This window comes from Aegilops tauschii, chromosome 4 (assembly GCF_002575655.3).
Source record: "Aegilops tauschii subsp. strangulata cultivar AL8/78 chromosome 4, Aet v6.0, whole genome shotgun sequence".
Classification (NCBI taxonomy): Eukaryota; Viridiplantae; Streptophyta; class Magnoliopsida; order Poales; family Poaceae; genus Aegilops; species Aegilops tauschii.
Genome location: NC_053038.3, coordinates 484,738,642 through 484,761,540, shown reverse-complemented (window position 1 = coordinate 484,761,540; position 22,899 = coordinate 484,738,642). Strand labels below are relative to the sequence as shown.

The 22,899-nt window shown below is 42.0% G+C and overlaps 2 protein-coding genes across 10 annotated transcripts; one reads left to right on the top strand and one right to left on the bottom strand.

The window, feature by feature from the left end:
• The first annotated feature begins 4,187 nt into the window (after positions 1–4,187).
• On the top strand, positions 4,188–7,965 carry LOC109765894 (KRR1 small subunit processome component-like). Its single transcript, XM_020324658.2, has 12 exons — positions 4,188–4,395; positions 4,536–4,612; positions 4,723–4,833; positions 5,183–5,251; positions 5,935–5,991; positions 6,077–6,115; positions 6,221–6,331; positions 6,420–6,502; positions 6,581–6,641; positions 7,021–7,164; positions 7,283–7,366; positions 7,511–7,965. The coding sequence occupies exons 1-12, from the start codon at positions 4,188–4,190 to the stop codon at positions 7,529–7,531; spliced, it is 1,065 nt and encodes a 354-aa protein (XP_020180247.1). The 3' UTR covers positions 7,532–7,965.
• A 459-nt stretch (positions 7,966–8,424) lies between these two features.
• LOC109765902 (GDSL esterase/lipase LTL1) lies at positions 8,425–15,632 on the bottom strand. 9 transcript variants are annotated; one of them, XM_073497086.1, is made up of 9 exons: positions 14,992–15,622; positions 14,269–14,396; positions 13,925–14,167; positions 13,192–13,282; positions 12,164–12,293; positions 11,704–11,795; positions 11,503–11,619; positions 11,241–11,306; positions 10,432–10,649 (listed from the first exon to the last, which is right to left on the bottom strand). In XM_073497086.1, the coding sequence occupies exons 2-5, from the start codon at positions 14,347–14,349 to the stop codon at positions 12,286–12,288; spliced, it is 423 nt and encodes a 140-aa protein (XP_073353187.1). In that variant the 5' UTR covers positions 14,350–14,396; positions 14,992–15,622; the 3' UTR covers positions 10,432–10,649; positions 11,241–11,306; positions 11,503–11,619; positions 11,704–11,795; positions 12,164–12,285. The 9 variants fall into 9 exon arrangements, 7 of the variants coding, with proteins under 7 accessions (XP_073353187.1, XP_073353190.1, XP_073353189.1 ...); XM_073497089.1 differs by lacking the exon at positions 10,432–10,649 and adding an exon at positions 11,112–11,156 and having other exon boundaries at positions 13,198–13,302; positions 14,992–15,632; XM_073497088.1 differs by lacking the exon at positions 10,432–10,649 and adding an exon at positions 11,112–11,156 and having other exon boundaries at positions 13,192–13,302; positions 14,992–15,631.
• Between the last annotated feature and the right edge of the window lie 7,267 nt (positions 15,633–22,899).

Sequence of the window (22,899 nt, the reverse complement as noted above, 5' to 3'; positions counted from 1 at the left end):
CGATGACAAAGGGGACAACGTATGTTGTTATGCGGTTTGACCGATAAAGATCTTCGTAGAATATGTAGGAACCAATATGAGCATCCATGTTCTGCTATTGGTTATTGACCGGAAGTGAGTCTCGGTCATGTCTACATAGTTCTCGAACCCGTAGGGTCCGCACGCTTAACGTTCGATGACGACCGGTATTATGAGTTTATGTGTTTTGATGTACCGAAGGTAGTTCGGAGTCCTGGATGTGATCACGGACATGACGAGGAGTCTCGAAATGGTCGAGACATAAAGATTGATATATATTGGAAGGCTATGTTTGGATACCGGAAGGGTTCCGGATGAGTTCGGGCATTTACCGGAGTACCGGGGGGTTACCGGAACCCCCCGGGGAGTTAATGGGCCTTAATGGGCCATGGTGGAAGAGAGGAGGAGGCGGCCAAGGTGGGGGAGGCCCCCCCCCCCAAGCCCAATCCGAATTGGGAGGGGGTCGGCCCCCCTTTCCTTCTCTCCCTCTCCCTCTTCCTTCTTCTCCTACTCCAACTAGGGAAGGGGGGAAACCTACTCCTATTGGGAGTAGGACTCCCCCCCCTTGGGCGCGCCATGAGAGGGTCGGCCCTCCCCTCCTCCACTCCTTTATATACGGGGGAGGGGGCACCCCATAGACACACAAGTTGATTGTTTAGCCGTGTGCGGTGCCCCCCTCCATAGATTTCCACCTCGGTCATATCGTTGTAGTGCTTAGGCGAAGCCTTGCGTCGATAACTTCATCATCACCGTCATCACGCCGTTGTGCTAACGAAACTCTCCCTCGACCTCAGCTGGATATAGAGTTCGTGGGACGTCACCGAGCTGGACGTGTGCAGATCGCGGAGGTGCCGTACCTTCGGTGCTAGGATCGGTCGGATCGTGAAGACGTACGACTACATCAACCGCGTTGTCATAACGCTTCCGCTTTTGGTCTACGAGGGTATGTGGACAACACTCTCCCCTCTCGTTGCTATGCATCACCTAGATAGATCTTGCGTGATCGTAGGATTTTTTTTGAAATTACTGCGTTCCCCAACACTTGTGATTTATCCCCGATTTGTTTTAAGGTTTGGAGTCCAACTCAAGGTCTACCACTAGTGGTTGATAATCGTATTTGTTATAACAAGGAGAATAGGATGAGACTTCATGGTAACACTCATCCCTCCAATGATGAGTAGCTTCCTTCCAAGGAAATGAACATCGGGATACATCCTTGTACATGTGTCTTTGCTAATCTCTAATCATAGCTCCATAGTTGTGGTTTATTTGGTCACTTGGCATTGCATTCACTATATCTTATTGCATTCATCATATACGATTATTTATATCATTGTAACAACTGTTTAGGCACACCTTTATATTCCGCATAGCCTAAGCTTGCTGATAATTAACTAAAAATTGTAGTTGTCCCTATTCAATCCCTTCTAGGGCCATATCGATTCTTTTAATAGGTTGAAAGTATGCTTCTTTAATGTCTCCAATTGCCAACTGTGTCGGAAGGATGAACAATAAGTAGTGGACCGTTGGAAGCGCTTTGAGCGCGAGTAAAACAGTCCTGGAGAGAGTGTTGTTGGATCTGCCTCCACCTACGAGGTGGACACGAACTGGTACGTGGACAGTAGTGTCACATATCATATTACTATGGAGGTTGACAAGTTGACCACCAGAAACAAGTACCATTAGATGATCAAGTTCATGGCATCAGTCGTTCACATATGAAAATCAGACATATTAATCACTCTATGATTCCTTCATCTTGCTAAACATTGCATCATAAAAATGTTCTTTTATGTTCCTTGTGCAACCAAAAATATCCTATCCACAAATCGCTTTGTCACACACATTAATTTCTTTCTTGAACTTTACACGAAATTATTTTGTCTTAAGGATGAGGAGTCGAGGAAAGTTCTTCTCAAGGGAAGGGCTAGGAGTGATCTCTATCCTCTAGAATCTCACTGAGCACCCCTCACAAGATCGCCTATGGTGTCACCAAGCCTTCCGTGTCACATTGACATGTTCAGAAAGTGCTTAGCACTAGCAGTTCAACTCCCTTATGGAAATTCTTCAAATTGTTCGAATGCTCCTTTAGAACTTGCATATTACGATGTTTGGGTTCCAACAATTAAATCTATTAGTGGAAATAAACATTATGTGAGCCTCAACAATGACTATAGAAAAATCTATTGGATTTGCCTCCTTTTTTTGTTTTAAGAAATTTCAAGAGTTTGGAAACTACTCCCTCCGTCTCATAATGTAAAACATTTTTTGACACTACATTAGTGTCAAGTGTCAATAAACATCTTACATTATGAGACGGATGGAGTATGCTGAGAGAATCTTTGACAAAAGGAATCTCTCTCTACAAACTAATTGTCGGGGGGTTATCAAAAACTTAATCCTTTCTTTCAACGTTTTGATATTGCTCATATCACATCTCTTGTCCATATACCAACAAAATGGTTCAAATAAACATTAACATTACCTCATTGTTGAAGTTGGGTTATCACTTCTTGTACATGCGTACATGCCCTTTAAAGTTTGGACATGGCTTTTCTCACATGTGTGTGTTTAATCATTCACCTTCCTTGTAAAGAGATAAACCTTGTCTCTCCATTGGAACATATGTTCAATTCCAAACCAGACTATACTTTATATATATATTTTTTATGCATATTGGCAGGATCTTAGACCCTATAATCAACACAAGTTATTGTTTTGTTCCAAACAATCTGCCCTTTTCGGCTGTAACAACCTCCATAAAGGATTTATGGGTCTTTATCTTTCTATGGGGCACATGATAATGTGAAACTGTGTGGGATGATGACATCACACATAGTTGGAAAATAGAACCGTGTGCCTCAAAAACAAACCTTGCATGAGGGCTAACTCATCTCTCGCAATATGAAGAGTAAAACTGTGTGTGATGTCTTGTGCGTAGCTAACAAAAATTCACAATGCCCAATGATTGGGTCCATCACACACGGGCTTTTTAAAAGTCGTGTGCAGTGTTGTTCACATGATTGCAAAGAAATGACCGTCTGCAATGTATGTACTATCACATATGGGTGGATAAACATAAACGGTGTGCAAACGCGTCACTACCTCGTTTTCTCCCGCGCACCATCGCGGTTTCCCCACCTGCATGTTGGCTACCCTACCGCACACCGTTGGTGCCCTCGTTCTCGTGTGCCTCAGTTCTTAATGCGCTGGTTAAGGTGCATCTTTTATAAAATAATTTTTGAAAATATATTAGTTTTATAAAAATGTTCATTTAAAAAAGTTCCCATGTTCATAAAAATGTTCATTTAAAAAATGCTCTGTATGTGAAAAAATTTCCATGTGTTGAACTAAGCATACTCACGCATATGAAAATAAACATTGATGTGTATTTTAAAAAATGTTTATATATTTTAAAAATGCTATATAAAAGGAAGTGTTCATATATCTTGAACTGACGATAATGTTTTAAAATCAATGTTCACATATTGAAAAAATGTTCATGTGTCTCATAAAAACTACTCCCTTCATTCACTATTATAAATGTTTTGGATATTTTAATATGGACTACATACGGACCGAAATAAGAAAACAAACACACTAAAGCATGTTTATATACATCCAGTTTGAGAGAAAAAAGTTAAAACATCTTAATTGAGGGGATATTTGTGTCGAGGGCACCCCAGAGAAAAGGGGAAAAGGAGAAAAAAGAAAGAAAAAAACAGATTACTGACCCCCGCCCATATGAGCACTGTCCACCGAACTTGTGAGCCGAAAGGCCCAATCCATCACATTTGCCCAGCAGCACACCAAAAACAAACACGCTTGATCTCAAAAGGGGAAAAAAACACGCAGCACGCTCTGACGTTTCGCCGACACAAATTCGTCCTGGCTTCCCAAACCCTCGAAATCCAATCCAACTAAGGGCCGGTTCTTTTGGTGGTTTCTGAATAAACTGTAAAAAGCTGCCCACTATCCAGCTTATTCTAAAAGCCCAACCAAATTTGTTTATTTTAAAACCTAGTAGTTAAGACTTGACTAGTAGGATTCTAAAAAGGAAATTTTGGTTGGGCTTTTAGAATAAGCTAGGTAGAGAGCAGCTTATTCTGAAAGCCAAAAAAGCTAGCAAAAGAACTGGCCCTAAACCCTAGCTAAGCTAGCACTCCAGTATGGCGTCGGAGGGCGGAACCAATGCGGCAGCGACGGCGGCGTCGGCGACGTCGGAGGGGAAGAATCGGAGTCGGAAGGGGAAGCCTTGGGACGAGGATGACCCCGGCAGCAGCAACCTCTTGAAGGCGGAGAAGTTCGAGCCCCCCTCGAACGAGGGCGCCCTGCTCGAAACCACCTCCTTCTCCACCACCTTCGCCAAAGACAGAGGCATGCGACCGACCACTCAATCCCGCCCCCCTTCAAACCGTCTCCCCCCTCCCCCTCCCCCTCCCCCATCCTGCGATTCAATGGAATTGAGGCGTATTTGATCGCTGAGGCGCCCTGTTTGTTTGTTTGTTCGGGTGCAGAGGAGTCTCTGCTGGAGGCGTGGCCGGTCGTCAAGGGCGCGCTGAAGGAGCATGGGGTCTCGTGCAAGCTCAGTGTGGTACGCCGATCAGTTGTTTGGGCTTTCCCTTTCTTCAAGCAATAGATAGATTAATTAATATCCAAAATTTGGGGTCAGTCCCATGATGTTGTACAAACTTGTGTGTACAGAGTGAGGGATCCATGACTGTCTCGACCACCAGGAAGACCAGGGACCCCTACATTGTTGTCAAGGCCAGGGACCTGACCAGACTCCTGTCGCGGAGTGTCCCTGTACATCAGGTACAGTACACATGCATGTGCTTTGTTGCTGATCGATCGAGCCCTTGAGTTTTTGTGCAACTCTGTCTGACATGTGTTACGTATCTACCAATTATGGAGGTTTTTGTTTATCTCGTGGGCGGCAATTTATATCCAGTGAATTGCTAAAAGGATCGTCCTTGTATCTTAATTTTTGTCCATCCGACTCATTGGGCAAGTAACTACTGGATGAGAATTTGAGTACTCTATATGAAAAAAAACATTCTCTTATATGTAATAGTGTGCCATTCCTATTCTTGAGCAGCTGACAACTCGATCATATTTTGTGGGAGTTGTTCATCCCTGATTAAACTTGTACTGATTTTTGCAGGCGATTAAAATACTCAACGATGATATGACCTGCGATATTATTAAGATTGGTGACCTCGTACGGAATAGGGTAAGACTCTTTCATTCTTGACTACAGCTCTTGCAGTTTTACAGAATTGCTTTGACTTTACCATGTTATTGCTGCATTCTGTGGTTCTCTGCTAGCTATCAAATATTTCAACAGGAAGAAAAATATAAATAAATTTTTAATTGTCAAAGTAGGTTGCAGAACCAATCAAAGAATTGTATTAAACTTTAGCTTATTCCCCTTTCTCTAGACTCTGGGTGCTTAATTGCATTTTTGTTGTTTCAGAATTACCTAATACACTGTAATTGGGTTAGGAAGTTTTTCATCTGTTATATGCACTGTGTGCTGTATTTATTTTACTTTGTTTTATCCATTTTTATGATGAGACCCCTAAATTACTTTTATGTCAGATGATTGTGCTCATAACATAATTTTACAAGGTCACTGTAGTTTCCAGTGTTGCCTTTTTCACATATGCTCCATATATGTATACTGTGTTTCACATAGTTGCATAAATGCGTGTGCTAAATCTGTCTCCTCCATAACAATTTCATGAATCCAATTATAAAAATATTTGTTTCGTATTGTACAACTTAATATTTCTCCTTTTGGTGTGATTTAGATTATGGTGTTATCTTAAATTAGACCTTAGATCATTTTCTTTTGCCGCTCTTGATGAATTTAGCTCTGATATCCTCAGTACAGTAATAATGTGCCATGTACAGAAAAGGTTTTCTGAACGGAGAGACCGTCTGTTAGGACCTAATATGTCTACCCTTAAGGTACCACTCTCATATGGTTCTTGTCCTGTTGTTGCGTCTCTTTTAATGTACTCTTGTGTTCACATGTTTGTTTTCTGCACTACAGGCCCTAGAGAATTTGACTGGCTGCTACATCTTAGTTCAGGTTTTTCCATAATTTCAACCTTAGTACTTTCATCAAAGTTACAGTACAGATTTATAGGTCTACTACCTTTTACTCTTTATGCTTAAATATTGACCATCATGAAAGGGAAATACTGTTGCTGCCATGGGTTCCCTTGACGGAAGGGGACTAAAACAAGTCAGAAAGATCGCAGAGGATTGTATGAATAACATAAAGGGTCCACTGGATCACATTCAGGTGACTGATTTGGTTTTACCACATGTGTTTTGTTATAAGGTGTATGCCTGTTGCCTGAAATTACTACCAGTTTTTGTTAACTAATCAGGAACTCAAAAAAGAACGTGAGCCAGCTAAAACACCTGCCCTGGCTAATGAAAGCTGGGGCAGGATTCTACCAAAGTATGAGAAGTAAGGAATTTGCACCGTATTTCATACTGAAAAGTGGGTATTGTGTCTTATGCCTGCTCATTGCTTGCTGTTTTCTAGGGAGAATATCAAACTGAAGAAGCCATACACACCCTTTCCATCTCCGCAGCAGCCTAGCAAGGTGAACTCAATTTATTTTTTGGTTTCTAGCGCGTGCTATTACAGTTGTTTTACAGTTTTAGATATACTGTTTTCTTCACCAATTCATGAACTGCTATGGTGGTTAGCAGTCCTGTCATGGAACTTCGTGATTTCATTCGAGCTGGCCATCCTACAGCAGTGCAGTTGACCATATAATTCATTCCATGTTAATTTCTAAGATCACTGCAGTTCACGACATGCTACTTGAATTAGTAGAATCAACAACCCACATGCTATGTAGATTTTTGCATGTTTTCCTTGTGCTGTGTGGGTATTGTATTGTAGTAGTTGCAACTGAAAATGTTGGCTTCTTCACCTACTGTTTGATTAATAATATCTTGTCATTATGGATACTGTAGACTGATCTTGAACTTGAGAATGGCAAGTATTCTCTGAGTGACAAAAAGAAGTCGACAAAGAAACTTCAAGAGAAGCCCGACAAGCAATCAAAGAAAGTGGATGGAAACAAAAGAAAGAGAGAAGCTGCATCTATTCCCCCAAAGGTTAGGTTTCCCTTTTGTGTTTTCTTTCTGTCAGTATGATCCACCTTTTCTTTTATCGAAAAAAAATGATCCACCTTTTCTTGTATTAGTTACTAAGCACTGGTTGTTTTTGTTTCAGGAGAGCATTGCAGGTTCATCTGAATCTGCCATGGCCACCAGTGGCGATAGCAAGGTTGCTGATATGGTGGCCATGCCCTCAAAGGTAACACCACTTTCGTTGTTCTACGCTTTGATAGAAAATCTTGTCCAACCATTTTAAACCTATTTTAGAGTATGGGCTGCTGCTGCTGTATACTGAAGAAAGTAGGACGGTCTTCTCATGATTGTGAATCTGCTCTGTTTGCAGAAGAAGGCAAAGAAGGAATAAAGAAAGGGTGGATCACAAGAAAATGTGAGAACAAACAAGCTGTACGTAACACGCCCCAGAGAAGCAGAAATTATCCGACCCCGAGTAACCGCGCGCGATATGAATGCACGGCGTCGTCAGTGACTTGCTGATAGAGGTTATGTTAGTTTTGAGTTAGTCGAACGACTGCCATCGTGCCGACCGTACCATTGAATAGACTGAAATTTGCGTTTTGAACCAAAATGTTTTCTTAGGAATCCTTTTGTATGAATTGCTCGAAGAGTTTTTGTGGGCGATTTATGGTCTACCTTCAGACACTGCTCTCAGACGAGAGCTCATGTATGAGGCCCGTGGGCGTCAAACAGGGAGTCTTAGCTGAAAATCCGGTTGTTGTTTTTTAGGAGCTAGATATTTTTATAACCTGTTAAAAAATAGAAGAATATATTTTTTAAAAATTGTTCCTTATGTGTTATTACATACTCCCTCCGTTCCTAAATATAAGTCTTTTTAGAGATTGCACCAAGTGACTACATACGGAGCAAAATGAATGAATCTACGCTCTAAAATATGTCTACATACATCCGTATGTTGTATTCCATTTGAAATGTCTAAAAAGACTTATATTTAGGAACGGAGGGAGTAATATATAAAAGTTTGGTGTATATAAAAAGTTCAATGTATAATAATAACAGGTTTGCTATTTCACATCTACTCCCTCTGTTCCAAAATACTTGACTTCCATTTCTCCAAAAATGGATGCACCTATATACTAAAACATGTCTAGATACATCTATATTTTAACAAATGGAAGGCATGTATTGTGGAACGGAGGGAGTAGATGTGAAATAGTTATCTCACATCTAAATTTAGAACCCTTAGATCTTACTAGTACAATACCCGTGCGTTGCCACGGGCCTTCTAAATTTTTTTCTGATTGCATACATAAGCTATGCACTTCCAATTTCACATGTATAGAAAAAATTTACAGTAACAATCGAAAAATGTACTTGATGCAATGTATTTTCATTATTCCACTTCACTTACATCTCCTAAAATATCAGGAATATTGTCTTCAGCTTCCTTCCCACAGTACTTGAGCAATTATAGTAAAAAAATCTTCGTTGACTTGTAACCATCTTACATGAGTACTTCATACAGTTAGCATGAAGATTTCACATGAAAATGTAAGAACGTGCAAACATAGAGTACTCAACTTGTAAATTGGATGGACCAATTTTTTACCATTCCATGAGAGCATATTAAAATCAAAAACAAAATAACTCAACACATTAATGGAATAAATAACTATTTATTATCTCGATTATAATGATGATAAATATTGTATGTATCTTGAATATAAAAATAGAATAGACAAAAATGAACAGCCTCCCGCAAAAAGGAAAAGCCACTCCTCGCCTCTCACCACACAAGCACATCACACATCCCTTATCCCCACCGCATAAGGCACAACATCAGCAACTCACATGGCGTAGTCTTCACCTTCTCTTCCTGCCACTGCGCCTCTTGTCCCGTCACAACACGTCCCCCGGCTCCTCTCCCCACCAACCATCGCTTCCTTTCCCTGTCTATGGGTCGATCTGTAGCGTAGATAAGCGACAATTGCTGGCCTAAATTCTATTGTCTGCATGCAGTGGCTGATGGACCACGCCCGACCGAGGAAAGCAGCAAAGGGGCCATAGGTAATAGGCATCGACAACGTCGGTGGAACCAGAAACAATGCCATCAAACATGAGCGACGACCTTGACCAAGCTCCATGTAGGTTAGTTCTTCCCCTTTCTTGTCATGTTTTGTCCCTGTTCTCAAACGAATTATTCATATATTCAACAAACGTAAAGAAAAATAATAATCTCACGTGTATCTATCAAATAAAAATTGTGCAGCAAACTTGCAGTGAACTTTGCTGATAGTGAATTTAATTGCTTATATGATGAATGCAGAAAGAATTTCTAAGAGATAGTAACAACTGACATGAAGTAAATCCGGTAGTTCATTGTTGATTAGAAATGTATGCTAATATGGCTCAGAGATGCAATAGAACAATGGAAGGGTTGCACTTGAAGATCAAATAGGACAACTCTGAGCAGTCTATGGTCACAAATTGTTTGGGCCCTAGATCTCAAGCATCAACTCTAACAGGAAGGGAATAAAGTGAACCAACTTCACAAGAAACAAAAATATTGGATTTCTATTTATATGATATGGGAGTCATAGACAATTGACATGTGATGATATTTCATGCTTGTGATGTGGTAGATAAATGCATCTCCTCGTCATCTTTCTATTCCCCTCCCTATCTCACAATCGTTTCTACCTCGTGTGTTTCTCATGGGGCCAAGCATAATCATTGATATGAATAGTCATTAAAATATCAAATCACTACAACCAACAACCCATCATCTGCTCCAAAATTGACCACAAGAAATAAACCAATTGCCAGAGACTGAAGTACAACCAAGCTTCAGATTGCAAATAAAATAAAATAAAATGTGCTCCATTATTTTAGCTAAAATAACGGGAAAATGTATTATTAATTTTTTTTTCGCATTGCCAGTGATGTATATGCTTGTAACATAATCACAGTCTCTTCAAAAATTAACATATCACTTCTCATTTTAGAAAGTTTTGAGTGTTACAGGCATATAAATATAAGACTTAACTCAATTGCCAATAATGTGAGCTTGACTGAACTAATGGATAGTGTGATGCATTCCCCAATCATTTGACTTTGAAATTTCAGAAATGGGAAGATTATAACTAACCAGTTGAAAGAAACTTCAGTCAAAGATGTCAGTACAACTCCACCGAAAAATGCTATGAGAGAACCTACTACCAGTAAATAAGGTGTTTGCAAGAACAAAACAACATAAGTATCTTTTTTTGCGTATTTCATTTGTCAGTGCGGACCACTTACGAAATCTTGAAATAAAATACCTGTGCAAGGAAGAAGACAGAGAGTAGACAAGGGCACCATGGTGTGCATCAAGGAGACAACCACCTTTCCCAAACTCAGTTTCCTGTTTGTGTGTCTCGAGCCTTCAGGGACAATGTTCTTTTTCCTTCCTCATTTAGTGCCAATAGCAGGTGGGTTGGCGTTTGATTGATGTGCCTCAGTTTCTTCTGGAAAAGCACATTGGCTCAGCTTCAGCTTCACATGTAGTTAAGTGAAGAAGAAGAAGAAACGATAACACGCGGTATATATGTCCATACTTTAGTCAGTCAAAGTAATCTTTTTGAAAGTTTTGTTCAGCTATTGAATTTATAAGTCGAACATATATTATAACACTAAAAGCCTCTTCTGCTGCTCCATCAATAATAGTCCAGAAATAGCAAGCAAGTGAACAAAATACAGTGATGTGTGTGTAGATTGTCAGGATTCATCATTGCACATCATTTTTCTCTGGATACTACATATGCAAGCACATGATATTGATATGCCAACATTTCTGAATAAGCGCCATATTTTCAGCTTGCTAAAACTCAAAAAATACATAAGCTCGGAAAATGCATGAAGGAAAGAAAACTCAGAAAATACAGAAGTTCTAAAACATGCAGACTTGTTCATACTAAATCAGTACCCACCTTTACCCATCAATACTACTTGTTTATTTTGACGAACTGTCAAACCTGTAAGGAATCTGTTTACTTCTATAAATTACAGAAATAACATTATGAAAGATGCATTTAGGTACAGAGTTATAGGTAACTAACATGAATTGGATCTTGTAGGCCCCTGTTACCTGTATATATCTGTCTCAAGTCTTAGCAGCTCCAGCTCTTAGACAATCATAAAAACAATGTTAAATTCAAATGCCTTAAAAAACCACATGAATGAAATTTTGTATCGACGTGAACAACTATCAAGTCACACACCAAAAACGTCTATTACAGGATAGGAATTTTGTTGCTTCCCTCCAACCCCAATTGTCATCAAATTTTGACAAAAGAATGAATTACCACAGTGATCAATCACCTGAAGGACTTGAAATCACAGTGATCAATCCACATTCTTCCTCAGGTCTTTACTTTGAAACCGGGTTTGCCATGCTGCTTACAAAAGAGAAATGCTAGAAGCAGAAACTTCAGGTCTCTAGCAAGTCCAAAGTCAAACAAATTCAGAAGTTACTTCCAGTTCATTTCACTAACTAAGCCAAAACTAATCAAGGCAACTCACATGTGGGGAAATCCTCAAATTTTTGCAGTCCCAACTTAGAACTGAGAGAACTAAGTGAAAGTAGCACCTTTCTTCTACGCACCGCATCGGTCCTGTATGAAAGAAAAATAAGAGTGTCACTTGGCTTCACCATGTACCTATATTTTGTTAGCCCCGCGATGCAAGTTGAGAGGTGAGAGGTGATTCATTTTTCAAGAGAATTAGTCAAACTCTAATATCTTCACCATGTACTGAACTTTGTCGAGATGAGATGATTCAGTTGCCTAGTTTACAAAGGTTAGATGATCTGATTTGATCAATTTTCCACTTAAACTAAATATCATTAAACTTCCGTTCAACTAAGCAGGGTGACATTCTGGGAGGCGTGGTGAACTTTTCTTCAGAGGTAGTTTTATGTTTCTTGCTTTTCACCTCTGCATTTTGGGCACCACCCAAATATATTGAACAAGAAAATACTTACAGTACTAAACCTGACCATTCCTTGAGAATACACAACAGGAATCATCAATATTTTCAACAATGGTCTGGTTGCCTCTAATGAGAACCATGCATGTTGAGTTTCCTTCTTCTAGGGGCCCAAGATTAGGTGCCTGCAAAATAAGTCCCAAACTAAGGTACAGTACGGAAACAAAATATCCAAAATCGTATTAAAAAATATGCTATAAAGCAGCGAATGCCAACACTCTATTCTACCCTTTTCGTAATCAAGAAAAGCACCAACAGAGCACGAAGCCAAGTAATGCATAGCAGATGAGTACGTGGTCCTAGAAATGACAATACCTTTACAATTTAAAATCAAAGATATCAAGAACGTGTTCTGTCTACAAGTAGATATGCACTTTAATTGCTTACTTCTAGGCTTCAGCATGTAATCTATTTCCAGGAACCTCCTTCAGCTAGCAAGATTTCTCACACGATATTATTTTTTATAACCATATAGACTCAGTAACAATCAAAGTCAAAGAATGGTTGCCTGTGGTGGACAATCACAGTAACAAGATTTCTAGACTCAGTAACAATATTGTCAAGCATCCGAGTATCTTTGTTTTGATAATCAGGATACATGTGGTGGATAAACAGGTGCAGGAGCTCATTATTTAGGTGAGTGCAGATTTTCAAGTATCAGCACAAGAAACTCTTCTGTTGTAATACACTCTAGCTATGCCTGAAACAAATAGGATTATTGGAATGGTTTGCTCAACAAATTGTTACCTGAGTATTCACCTTTGTCTATTTTGAACAAATGGGTTGGATAGATTAGTTAGTATTGCGTCAATGAAAATAAGATTACATGTCAAGAAAATAATATTCAAACCTTCTTTCTCCGACACTAAGAGAAATTTAGCTCTCTGACATATATAGATGAATGCATTATGAGAAAGTTTATCCCAACCATGAGAGATTGAGATTTACTCAATAGGATAGCTAAAACTTATAAGCAACCATTTTAGAAATGTAATAAAGACCTAAAGTGCACTCTCAAATTACCTTTACCATAGTTTCTACAGAGGCCAATCCAATACCTCCCTGAATTGTTTAGCCCAGCACTGCTGGCCTCTTTTCCTTCATCCATATCACCCTGCAATGTAGGAAACTCCACTGAAATATTAAGATGTATATGAAAATCAGAATTCAAGCAGTTAGAATTTAGTAATGAACAATTAGGGTACTGCATAATATATTGCAATAGCTCATTAGGGTTAGGCCTCCGCAGTGAAGATGTCTCAGACAGTTACTCAAAGTGGCTATCAACCATGAATAAAATCGTTTCTCGCTTCATGGGCCAACTCTTACCAGAAACAGTGTGTGCTTCTGATTTCAGCGTGCAGAACACTACAGGCCGCGTGTCAGTTTATTGCTTGCTGAACATACCACCCAAAAATGACTCCACTACAAAAATGACTTCAACGGTGCTACCACCCATCTCTCTCACCATCATACCAGGCAGGCAGGCGGGCAGGCAGTCTACAGACTCATCTCTTTCCACTACTGTTCTAGCCGGCATGCAGCAAACATTTCATTTCCCTGTCTAATTTTGGGAATTTTAGGTCTACCACTCTTGTGCACCATACTGACAAAATAGAAGACAAAAAACGTCCCGGCAATTTTTCACCTTGAATGCTAATCATGTTTTACAAATGCAATTATGTTTTGGAGCAGAAATATTGCATGTTTGGGAATTGATTAGTGGTAAGTAAGAGAAGAGGTTAATTATTATTACCGCGAGGACTTTCTTGTACTCGGAGATGATGAAGTGGACGTAGTCGTGGATCTCGAACTGCTGGGACCTAGCGGAGAAGGGCACCAGGTAGTAGTTGTTGACGAAGTCGTTGCCGCCAAGCGTGATGAGCACCAGCGACTGGCTCACGCGCTCCCTCGCCGCGTCCTCGCCGACGTACGCCGCTAGCCTCTGCTGGTAGTCCTGGAAGTTCTGCAGCTGCTGGGCGATCCTGATGATGTTCACCTGCACACGCACACATACAACATTATTGTCATCTCCATTGCATTATTGTAGATACGTATACATGATTCGAGCATGTGTGTGTGCGTGCGCGTGGAGCTTACGAGTTGCACGCCTGTGTCGTTGAGGATGCCGACGCCGGTGGACGCGAAGTTGGCGCTGACGAGCAGGTTCTCGCCGCGCATGTAGGGGCTCAGGTACGGCAGCGCGGGCTCTGCCCCAAGGTACTCGCCTGATCAAACATGTGGCAATGTCAAGAACTACTCTCCCAACCGAAAGAGAAATGGTGCAGAGGGGAGGATAACGTAGTGCAGGGCCGGTCCTGAGATTTCAGGGGCCCGGGGATAGGTAACACAAAGGGGCCCTGATGCCACATAATATATGAGCATTCATATTACCATTTTCTTGCCAAAAGATCCTCCGTACACTATAACCTATGTTGCAAACATGTGACCTATCGAAAAAACAGGATCATAAATAGTAAAGGTAAAAGTTGCTCGCTCTTGTGATCTTGTCATCGACACTTATATTTCGAATATTAGGTAAACAAGGTACACTTTCATGCCCACTCAAATTGTTATCATCCTAAAATTTTCACTTGTTTTTTTTAACATTAACTAAAGCTAATTCTGGTTTTTTAACATTAACTAAAGCTAATTCCTCGTAATTCGAAGCAGTTGTAACTATTCTAAAAACTGTCAAATTAGGAGCAGTCTTGCTAATTACTGGAGCAAGGCATGGAAGTAGCAAACAACACATATGACAGATGAAATTATGAACACTACTGATTAAATAAAAAATGCAAAGCAAGGCAGGGAACAAGGTACCTGATCTGTACTCACGTGGATGGCTAGAAAATTAGAAATTGCAAGATCTTGTTGCTGCTTACAAGTCACCAACAAAAATCCATGTTCCTCTTTTTAAATCCCAATGAACACGATTAATCAATCGGAGAGCGAGACAGACAGATGTAGGAGGACGACCAGCACGAACGAACGAATGATTTGAGAAGCCTGTAAAAGGAGGAACGGGATATGCACTACATAGGAAGTACAGTAGATGGGAATCTGTAAAACGCATTACAGCCAAAACTCACAATTAGAGGAAGCGGACGCGAAGAGATGCAATAGAATCCAAGGAAACTGCGTGCGGCGTGCTGCCGTACTGCATGCGCCAAGCTGAGAAATAATCGATCCATCACGAGGTCCTCGGCCAAGCGGCGGGGTCGTCGGCCAAGCGGCGACGGACGGAGTCCACGAGGCCCTCGCCTCGGCGCGCGTGGTAGGTTCCTGGAGGCGATTGATCACGACCGCAGGGCGCCGTACGCTTCGTCGCCGGTGACAAGCTTGGAGGGAAGAGAGGGATGGAGCGGCGGCGGCGGCGGGATGGATCTGCGGTGGCGAAGGGATGGAGGGCGGCGGCGAAGGAATCTGGTGTGCGAGTCGTGCGTGCGACTGGTCGCTCGAGGGCAGGAGGCCTCGCTCGTGCGATTCGTTCTCGGGTTTTTTTTTCAGGTTTTTTTATCGCTGGTTAATTTTCGTAGATTTTTTCTTCGACACTTGTCTCGGGCGCGATCCGTGGTTACGAAGAGCGCGGGGGCTGGTGGAGGACTCGGTACGTGGTTTTTTCGGTTCATAGCGGGTCAGCGTGAGGTGGGAGGAGGTACAAAAAAGGTACCAAAATAAACCGGGTGAGGTGAGACGAAAATAAACCTGGAACGGAGACTATCAACTGAGACATTAGAAGTAGAGATTTGTGTGGCGCAGACTGTTCGTCTCGCTCGTGCGCTCGCTGGCATCGTGTTTGTCGCGCGTGGCAGCCTGTGTCCAGGTCCATGCGAGGCGGGCAGCTCGATCGTGTCAAGCCCGTGTCCTTTGTCACTTGTTTTTTTTTTGAACTGATGTCATGTGTCGCTTTGTGGCCTCTTGTCGCTAGGTTGGTTTCGTTTTCCGTCAAAAAAATAAGTGCGCACACCCGCCTGCCCGTTGTGGCCTTTTTCTTTTTTGTGGGTCCCCCGTTTTTGTGCTTTGTGGGCTTTCAGCTAGGAAAACGCGAATTTTTGGAGGAAAATGTGTCTAGTGTTTTTTTTAACTGGAAACTGTAGGGGAAACCCCCTCAGCATATCAAAACTTTATTAAGAAAAAGAGATACAGTACAAGTACAAAGGGGGATTACAAGAGGTAATCAAAGTAGCTAGGGGAAAAAGGAGAAAAAACAAGTTAAAAGATACAGAGACTATCAACTGTGGAACGGAGACTATCAACTGAGACATTAGAAGTAGAGATTTGTGTGGCGCAGACTGTTCGTCTCGCTCGTGCGCTCGCTGGCATCGTGTTTGTCGCGCGTGGCAGCCTGTGTCCAGGTCCATGCGAGGCGGGCAGCTCGATCGTGTCAAGCCCGTGTCCTTTGTCACTTGTTTTTTTTTTTGAACTGATGTCCTGTGTCGCTTTGTGGCCTCTTGTCGCTAGGTTGGTTTCGTTTTCCGTCAAAAAAATAAGTGCGCACACCCGCCTGCCCGTTGTGGCCTTTTTCTTTTTTGTGGGTCCCCCGTTTTTGTGCTTTGTGGGCTTTCAGCTAGGAAAACGCGAATTTTTGGAGGAAAATGTGTCTAGTGTTTTTTTTAACTGGAAACTGTAGGGGAAACCCCCTCAGCATATCAAAACTTTATTAAGAAAAAGAGATACAGTACAAGTACAAAGGGGGATTACAAGAGGTAATCAAAGTAGCTAGGGGAAAAAGGAGAAAAAACAAGTTAAAAGATACAGACTATTGGCCTCAAGGTGGCAGAAATGAAATCCAGCGTAGAAGATCATCTTTGTAGGCAGCTTTCACTCTATATTGCATTAAGCTGATGTCATGAACGAAAGCAGATCTCCATTTATTAAATCTAGCTCTCTCATGCCTGAAGACCTTAGCATTCCTGATGATCCAGATATTCCAGCAAGCAATGAACACCACTTCGGTAAAGAAGGGCTTCCTAAAACTCCTGCTAGCATTAAGAACCAAATGAGCCATGGAGTCACCAGAAGACCAATCAATTTGCAGATAGTTCCAAACTCTGACACTAAAGTTGCAATTGAAGAACAGATGATCCCTTGTTTCCCTAGTCTGCAAAGGACAAAGGACACAGTTTACTCCATCCTCCAAATGCCAATGCCTCCTATCCACCATGTCCTTGGTGTTCAATCTGTCCATAATAAGCATCCAAGCAAAAACTTTGATTTTCATTGTACAAGAGGACTTCCAGATCCAAGCTGTCAAAGGGTTGAAAGATGCTGATACAAAAGTATGTGAGTAAAACAACTTTGGTGAGTATCCCTTGGCAGTGCCCTTCCAAAACCAAATATCCTTGGACCCAGGTGTTCTATTAAGGCCACCCAACATGGACTGGAGAATAGTCAGATCATCAAAAGCCTGGCTGGACAAAGGAAGGTGGAAGTGCTGGAAAATGTCCTGAGAGTCCAAGAACTCAAGAATAGTGACCCAGGGGTCCTTAACATAAGAATAGAGCCTGGGAAATCTGAGTTGAAGGCTAGACACCTGACCATCAAACTGCAAGTTATCTGACCACATGAGGGCAGTGTCCCCTGCATTAATCTGAACCCAAGCACACTCCCTAAAATGATGCATGACCTTGCAAATATCCTTCCACCAGAATGAGCCACAATCAGAAGTTCCCTGGGGGACCCTATTATGATAGTAGGTATCCCAAATTAAAGAAACCCAAGGGAGATCCTTTTTATTAAGGAAGTTATTCGCATGTTTGATCAGAAGTGCAACGTTCTGAGAACCAAGGTTGAGAATACCAAGACCTCCCCTGTTTTTTGGCCTGCAAATAAGGTCCCACGCAGCTAGGGAGGGGGCAGGCTGACCCCTATTCCTCCTCCAGAGGCATTGTCTCTGGATTCTTTCCAATTGTTTAAGAATTCCAGCTGGGACAGCCAAACTGCACAGGAAGAAAATGGGCATAGATGACAGAGCGGAGTTAAGAAACTGCAGCCTTTCCCCTGATTCAGAAAAGATGAACTAGCTGTCATTCTCCTCTCCATGCAATCAACCAATGGCATAAAATCCACCATTTTAGTCCTTGTAGTTCCCACTAGCAACCCAAGGTAGGTAAATGGCATTTTCCCAATCTGGCAGCCAAATGCAGAAGCTAATTCAGACATGACAGCAGTGTCCACATTGATGGGAATAATAAAGGATTTGTGATAGTTCACATCCAGACCAGTGGACACAGAGAAGACCCTGAGCATATCCTTGAGAGCTATGAGATGGTCCTTGTCCGCAGGCAAGATAATAAGAGTGTCATCAGCATACTGAATCACAGGGTAATCCTGATCATGACAAGGTATAGGTAACTGAAGAATGCCCCTTCTGAACATGTCATTAATTACAGTCTGCAGGAGATCAGCAGCTAGGACAAAAAGGAGGGGAGAGACTGGATCACCCTGTCTGACACCCTTTTTGCACCTGAACTTCCTACCAGGGACTCCATTGAGCAGAACAGATGAGATACCTGTGGATAGAAGTTGCTTCATCCAGAGGATCCACTTCTCATTAAAGCCCTTATATCTCAAAATTTGCACAATGGCCTCATGCTCAAGGGAGTCAAAAGCCTTTTCAAAATCCAACTTTAGAATCACAATAGGTCTCTTGGACTGGTGGCACTGGTGTAAATACTCAAAGGTCCACCCAATACAATCTTGAATTGTTCTACTTTTATGAAACCATATTGGTTCTTGTGGACACACTGCATAATCACCTCTTGAAACCTATTGGCTGCCATCTTAGACAAGAACTTAAGACTCATTCCTGTTAAAGAGATAGGTCTGAAGTCACTCACCTCCTCAGGGGAGGGCTTCTTAGGCACCAGAGTTATGTAAGAGTCATTGATATTTTCCAGATGAGCAGTACCCTCAAAGAAAGCCTGGGCCAGTTCATAAAAATCCTGAGAAATTATGTGCCAGCACCTTTTGAAGAAAAGACCATTAAAACCATTTGGACCTGGAGCTTTATCAACTGGCATATGCTTGACAATCAAGTCTATTTCCTCCTTCTCAAAAGGCTTAGTGAGAACATCCAATCCCACAACTGGTAATGAGGGAAGAAAGATCAAAACCCATGTTAATTCCCCTGGAAGAACCCATTCTGTTCTTAAAACAATTCCAGATAATACCCTCCATTTGTGAATGATCAGTCACCACCGTACCATCAGGCAATTTTAAGCTAGCAATAGAATTCCTTCGATACCTCTCCGTGGCCATAGCATGAAAGAACTTGGTGTTCTCACCACCCACTTTTATGTATCTGATAGTACATCTTTTCCTCCAATAGAGACATTGAAGGTGGAGCAATTTCTCAACATGGGATTTAACCACTATCCTGAAATTTGATTCATGTCTGTAGAGTGTTCTATATTCCTCAAGCTCATCCAAGAGCAGGATAACACTATTGCATTTACAAATTAGAGTTTTCAGTTTGGAAATGTTCTTCTGCCATCTCTTTAGACACATTCTCAAGGACTTAAATTTGTCAGCTATCCTGGCAGTAATATGGCCCTTTCTGGATTGTTTCTGCCATGAGGAATCAACGCAGTCCATAAAACCCTCCAACTCCAACCAATAATTCTCAAACCTAAAGATATTAGACTTGGGAATAGAAGTTTTGATTGTAACCATACAAGGCACATGGTCAGAAGCAGTTCTGGCAAGAGGTAGCACCTCAGTCATGGGATAATCAGATATCCAATCAACAGAAGTGAAGAACCAGTCAAGCTGCTCAAGGAGTGGAGTATCCTGCATATTGGACCAAGTGTAGGACCTGCCTTTGATGGGCAATTTCAAAAGGCCGAGGTGTCCAATAATCTCATTAAAGATGAACATGTCATTCAAATCACCACCAGGTAGATTTCTGTTATCCATAGAACGTAAGAAATTAAAATCCCCCAGTAACAGCCAATTCTCATCCACAGGAATGTTCAGGTGATACAACCAGGTTACAAAATTATCCCTAGCTTCCCCCTGACAAGGTCCATAAACCACCACAAGAGTCCACCGCTCATTGTTTTGCCTAGAAACAAACTCGATCACCACTGCAAATTGTTGGACTTGCAACAAAGTCCCACCAAATATAGACGAGTTCCAAACAACTAGAATTCCACCAGAGGCCCCCAAGGAAGGAGAGAAAGCAAAGCTGTCAAATCTCTTGGGGCAAAAGCTTTTAATCATTCTGGAATCGAATGAAGCACATTTAGTTTCTTGCAGACAAGCAATAGCACAGTGACTTTCGTCAATCTTTTGTCTAACAGCTCTTTGCCTAGCCTCAGAGTTTAAACCCCTGACATTCCAGCACAGGACATTCCAGTTTCTACAGTGATTATTCATAAAGGAATAACATAAACAAGTCTGCCATGCACATGACACACAGTGTCAGATGCCCAAAAGCACATAATAGTTCCGAACCAACATTATTACATATCCAAGGATCAGAAAATGAAAACCAAACGCATAAAGCAGATTTATGGGCTTGCCAAACCCAGCAGAAGAAGAGCACACTATTCATTGGAGGCTTGATTTGCAGCAGCAGCAGCAGGGTCCACCATAAGTGCATCCTCCGTGAGCAGAGTTGCATCAATCTCCAGCTCCTTGCCAATAGCTTGCAGATGACTGATGGGAGTAGGTGGAGGAACATCTCCAAATGCAGGGTCATCAGACATCTCTGCAGAAAGGGGCTTGGCCTTGGGCTTCTTCTTCTTGGGCTGCAGAACCAGCTCATGGAAAGTGGGCTTAAACCCATCCCGCTGGGCCGAACTTCTGGTACACCTTCGAACAGATGTTTCAATAAGAGGCGTTGGCGCCAGAGTTTTGCGTGGCCTCCTCGTAGGTGCACGCGCAGGAGGAGAAGGGACAACAGGCGCAGCCCTCTCAGCATCATCCACAAATAACGCTCTAGCCACAGGTCGGGCAGGTACCGGCTCCTTCCATGTCAGCAAAGGAAGATCATCCTGCTGGAAAGCAAAGTCCCAGTTTCTCTTGGTCAAAATGACAGGCGACAGGGGTTTAGGCAGCAGAGGTTTTGGCACCTCAAACACCATTGGAGCATTCAGCAGGTTTTCAAACGAGCGCCTCCAAATCATTTCAGGGGGCAGAGGGGGACCAAAGGGGATCTTAACCACAGGCTGATCCAAAGCTTGGACATCAAAAAGAGGAGGTTGATAGACCACAATTGCCCAATTACTAGCATCCTCCAGGTCCGGTGCAATCTCCATCAGATCATTCAGGTTGTCAGGTGGAGCCCCATCAATGAGAACGATAGGTGCAGGGGGCACCTGAGGTTGAGCTTCAGAACTTTGGTGAGCCGAACTGGGTTGAGCCGAGGCATTCAACACCACGGATTCTTGATCCTCAACAGCAGGCTCCGCAGCAGGTTCCTCCCAGTTGCCCCAATTGTCCTCATGCACCTCATTATGTGCAGGTTCAGGCGGAGGTGGTGGCACATCGTTCCACCCCAGAGCCGGGAATGGAGGCAGAATAAAAGGTGGCATCTCCGGGAAGGGTACACCAGGCAGGGGATGAGGATTGCCATTGATGGGCATCCAGTCTTCATCTTGGGGCATCTGTTCAGCAAAATTGGCCCCAAGGATATACAGAGGCGCCGTCCAAGACACCCTGGCACCACCCCAGGTAGCATAATCCATGAACACCACATCTCTTGGCACCAAAATATCTTCTGGAAAAGACGCAAAGACCAAAGTGCGCACAAGGTATGGATCCTCACTAATCCAAAGATGAAACTTCCCAAATGTGTTGACCGCTGCCCGAATACTATCCTCATTGCGAAGATCAAGCGGAATCCCCAAGAACATGAGCAGTCCCTGACGGAAACCCTGAGCACCTCTAAAAGATTCATCCTCATCGTGTTACATAAAACGCACAAAACGATCGTTGCCAAGAGGTTGGGGCGGCATCTGAAGAAGAGAAAACCTGACTGCAGCATCCCGAAGCTCAAAAAGACCCACCGATCTAGTGTTGTGTGTGAGTGTGTCCTTGTGAGACTTTTTGCTTTCTACCAGTTGTGTGTGAGCGTGTGTGAATGAGCTTGACCCATGAAGGACTCTTTCTACCGGTTTTGAGAGAAGCTTCCAACCGTTTTTTCTGTTGTTTTTTTTTTGTCTTTTTTGTTCGGTTTTTCTCTTTTTATTTTTTGCTCTATTTGTCCTTTAAAAAATTTATGATTTTTGTTCGTGTCAGATACATGTCCATCATCAAACATGCAATTACAGTGTCGTCTTCGTCCCGCAACTGCATACCTCCGATGCGACTGCAATTCAAGGCAAAAATGTTTGTTGGAAGGGCAGCTGCATGTATTCTACTATACACACAATTGCAAGTATCATCCATAACTGCAACTAATGTCTTTAACACGACTATAACTTTGTGATAGAGAATGAAAGTGTTTGTCGGGTGTCCATTGCATGTCCACCAACAAACACGCAACTACACGTCTCGCCCTCGCTGCGCAATTGCATGTGTTCACTTTTTCATTTTTATTTTTTTCATTTTCCTTTTTTTACTTTTAATCCACCACATTTTTTGTACATGAAAACTTTATGAAGTGTGCAAAAACTTTTTAGAATTTACATTTCTTTGAACGGGTTTGCTGTTTCACATCTAGATATGAAATAGCTACCTTACATTTAAGTCTAGAGTCGTTAGATCATCTGTCTTTAATAT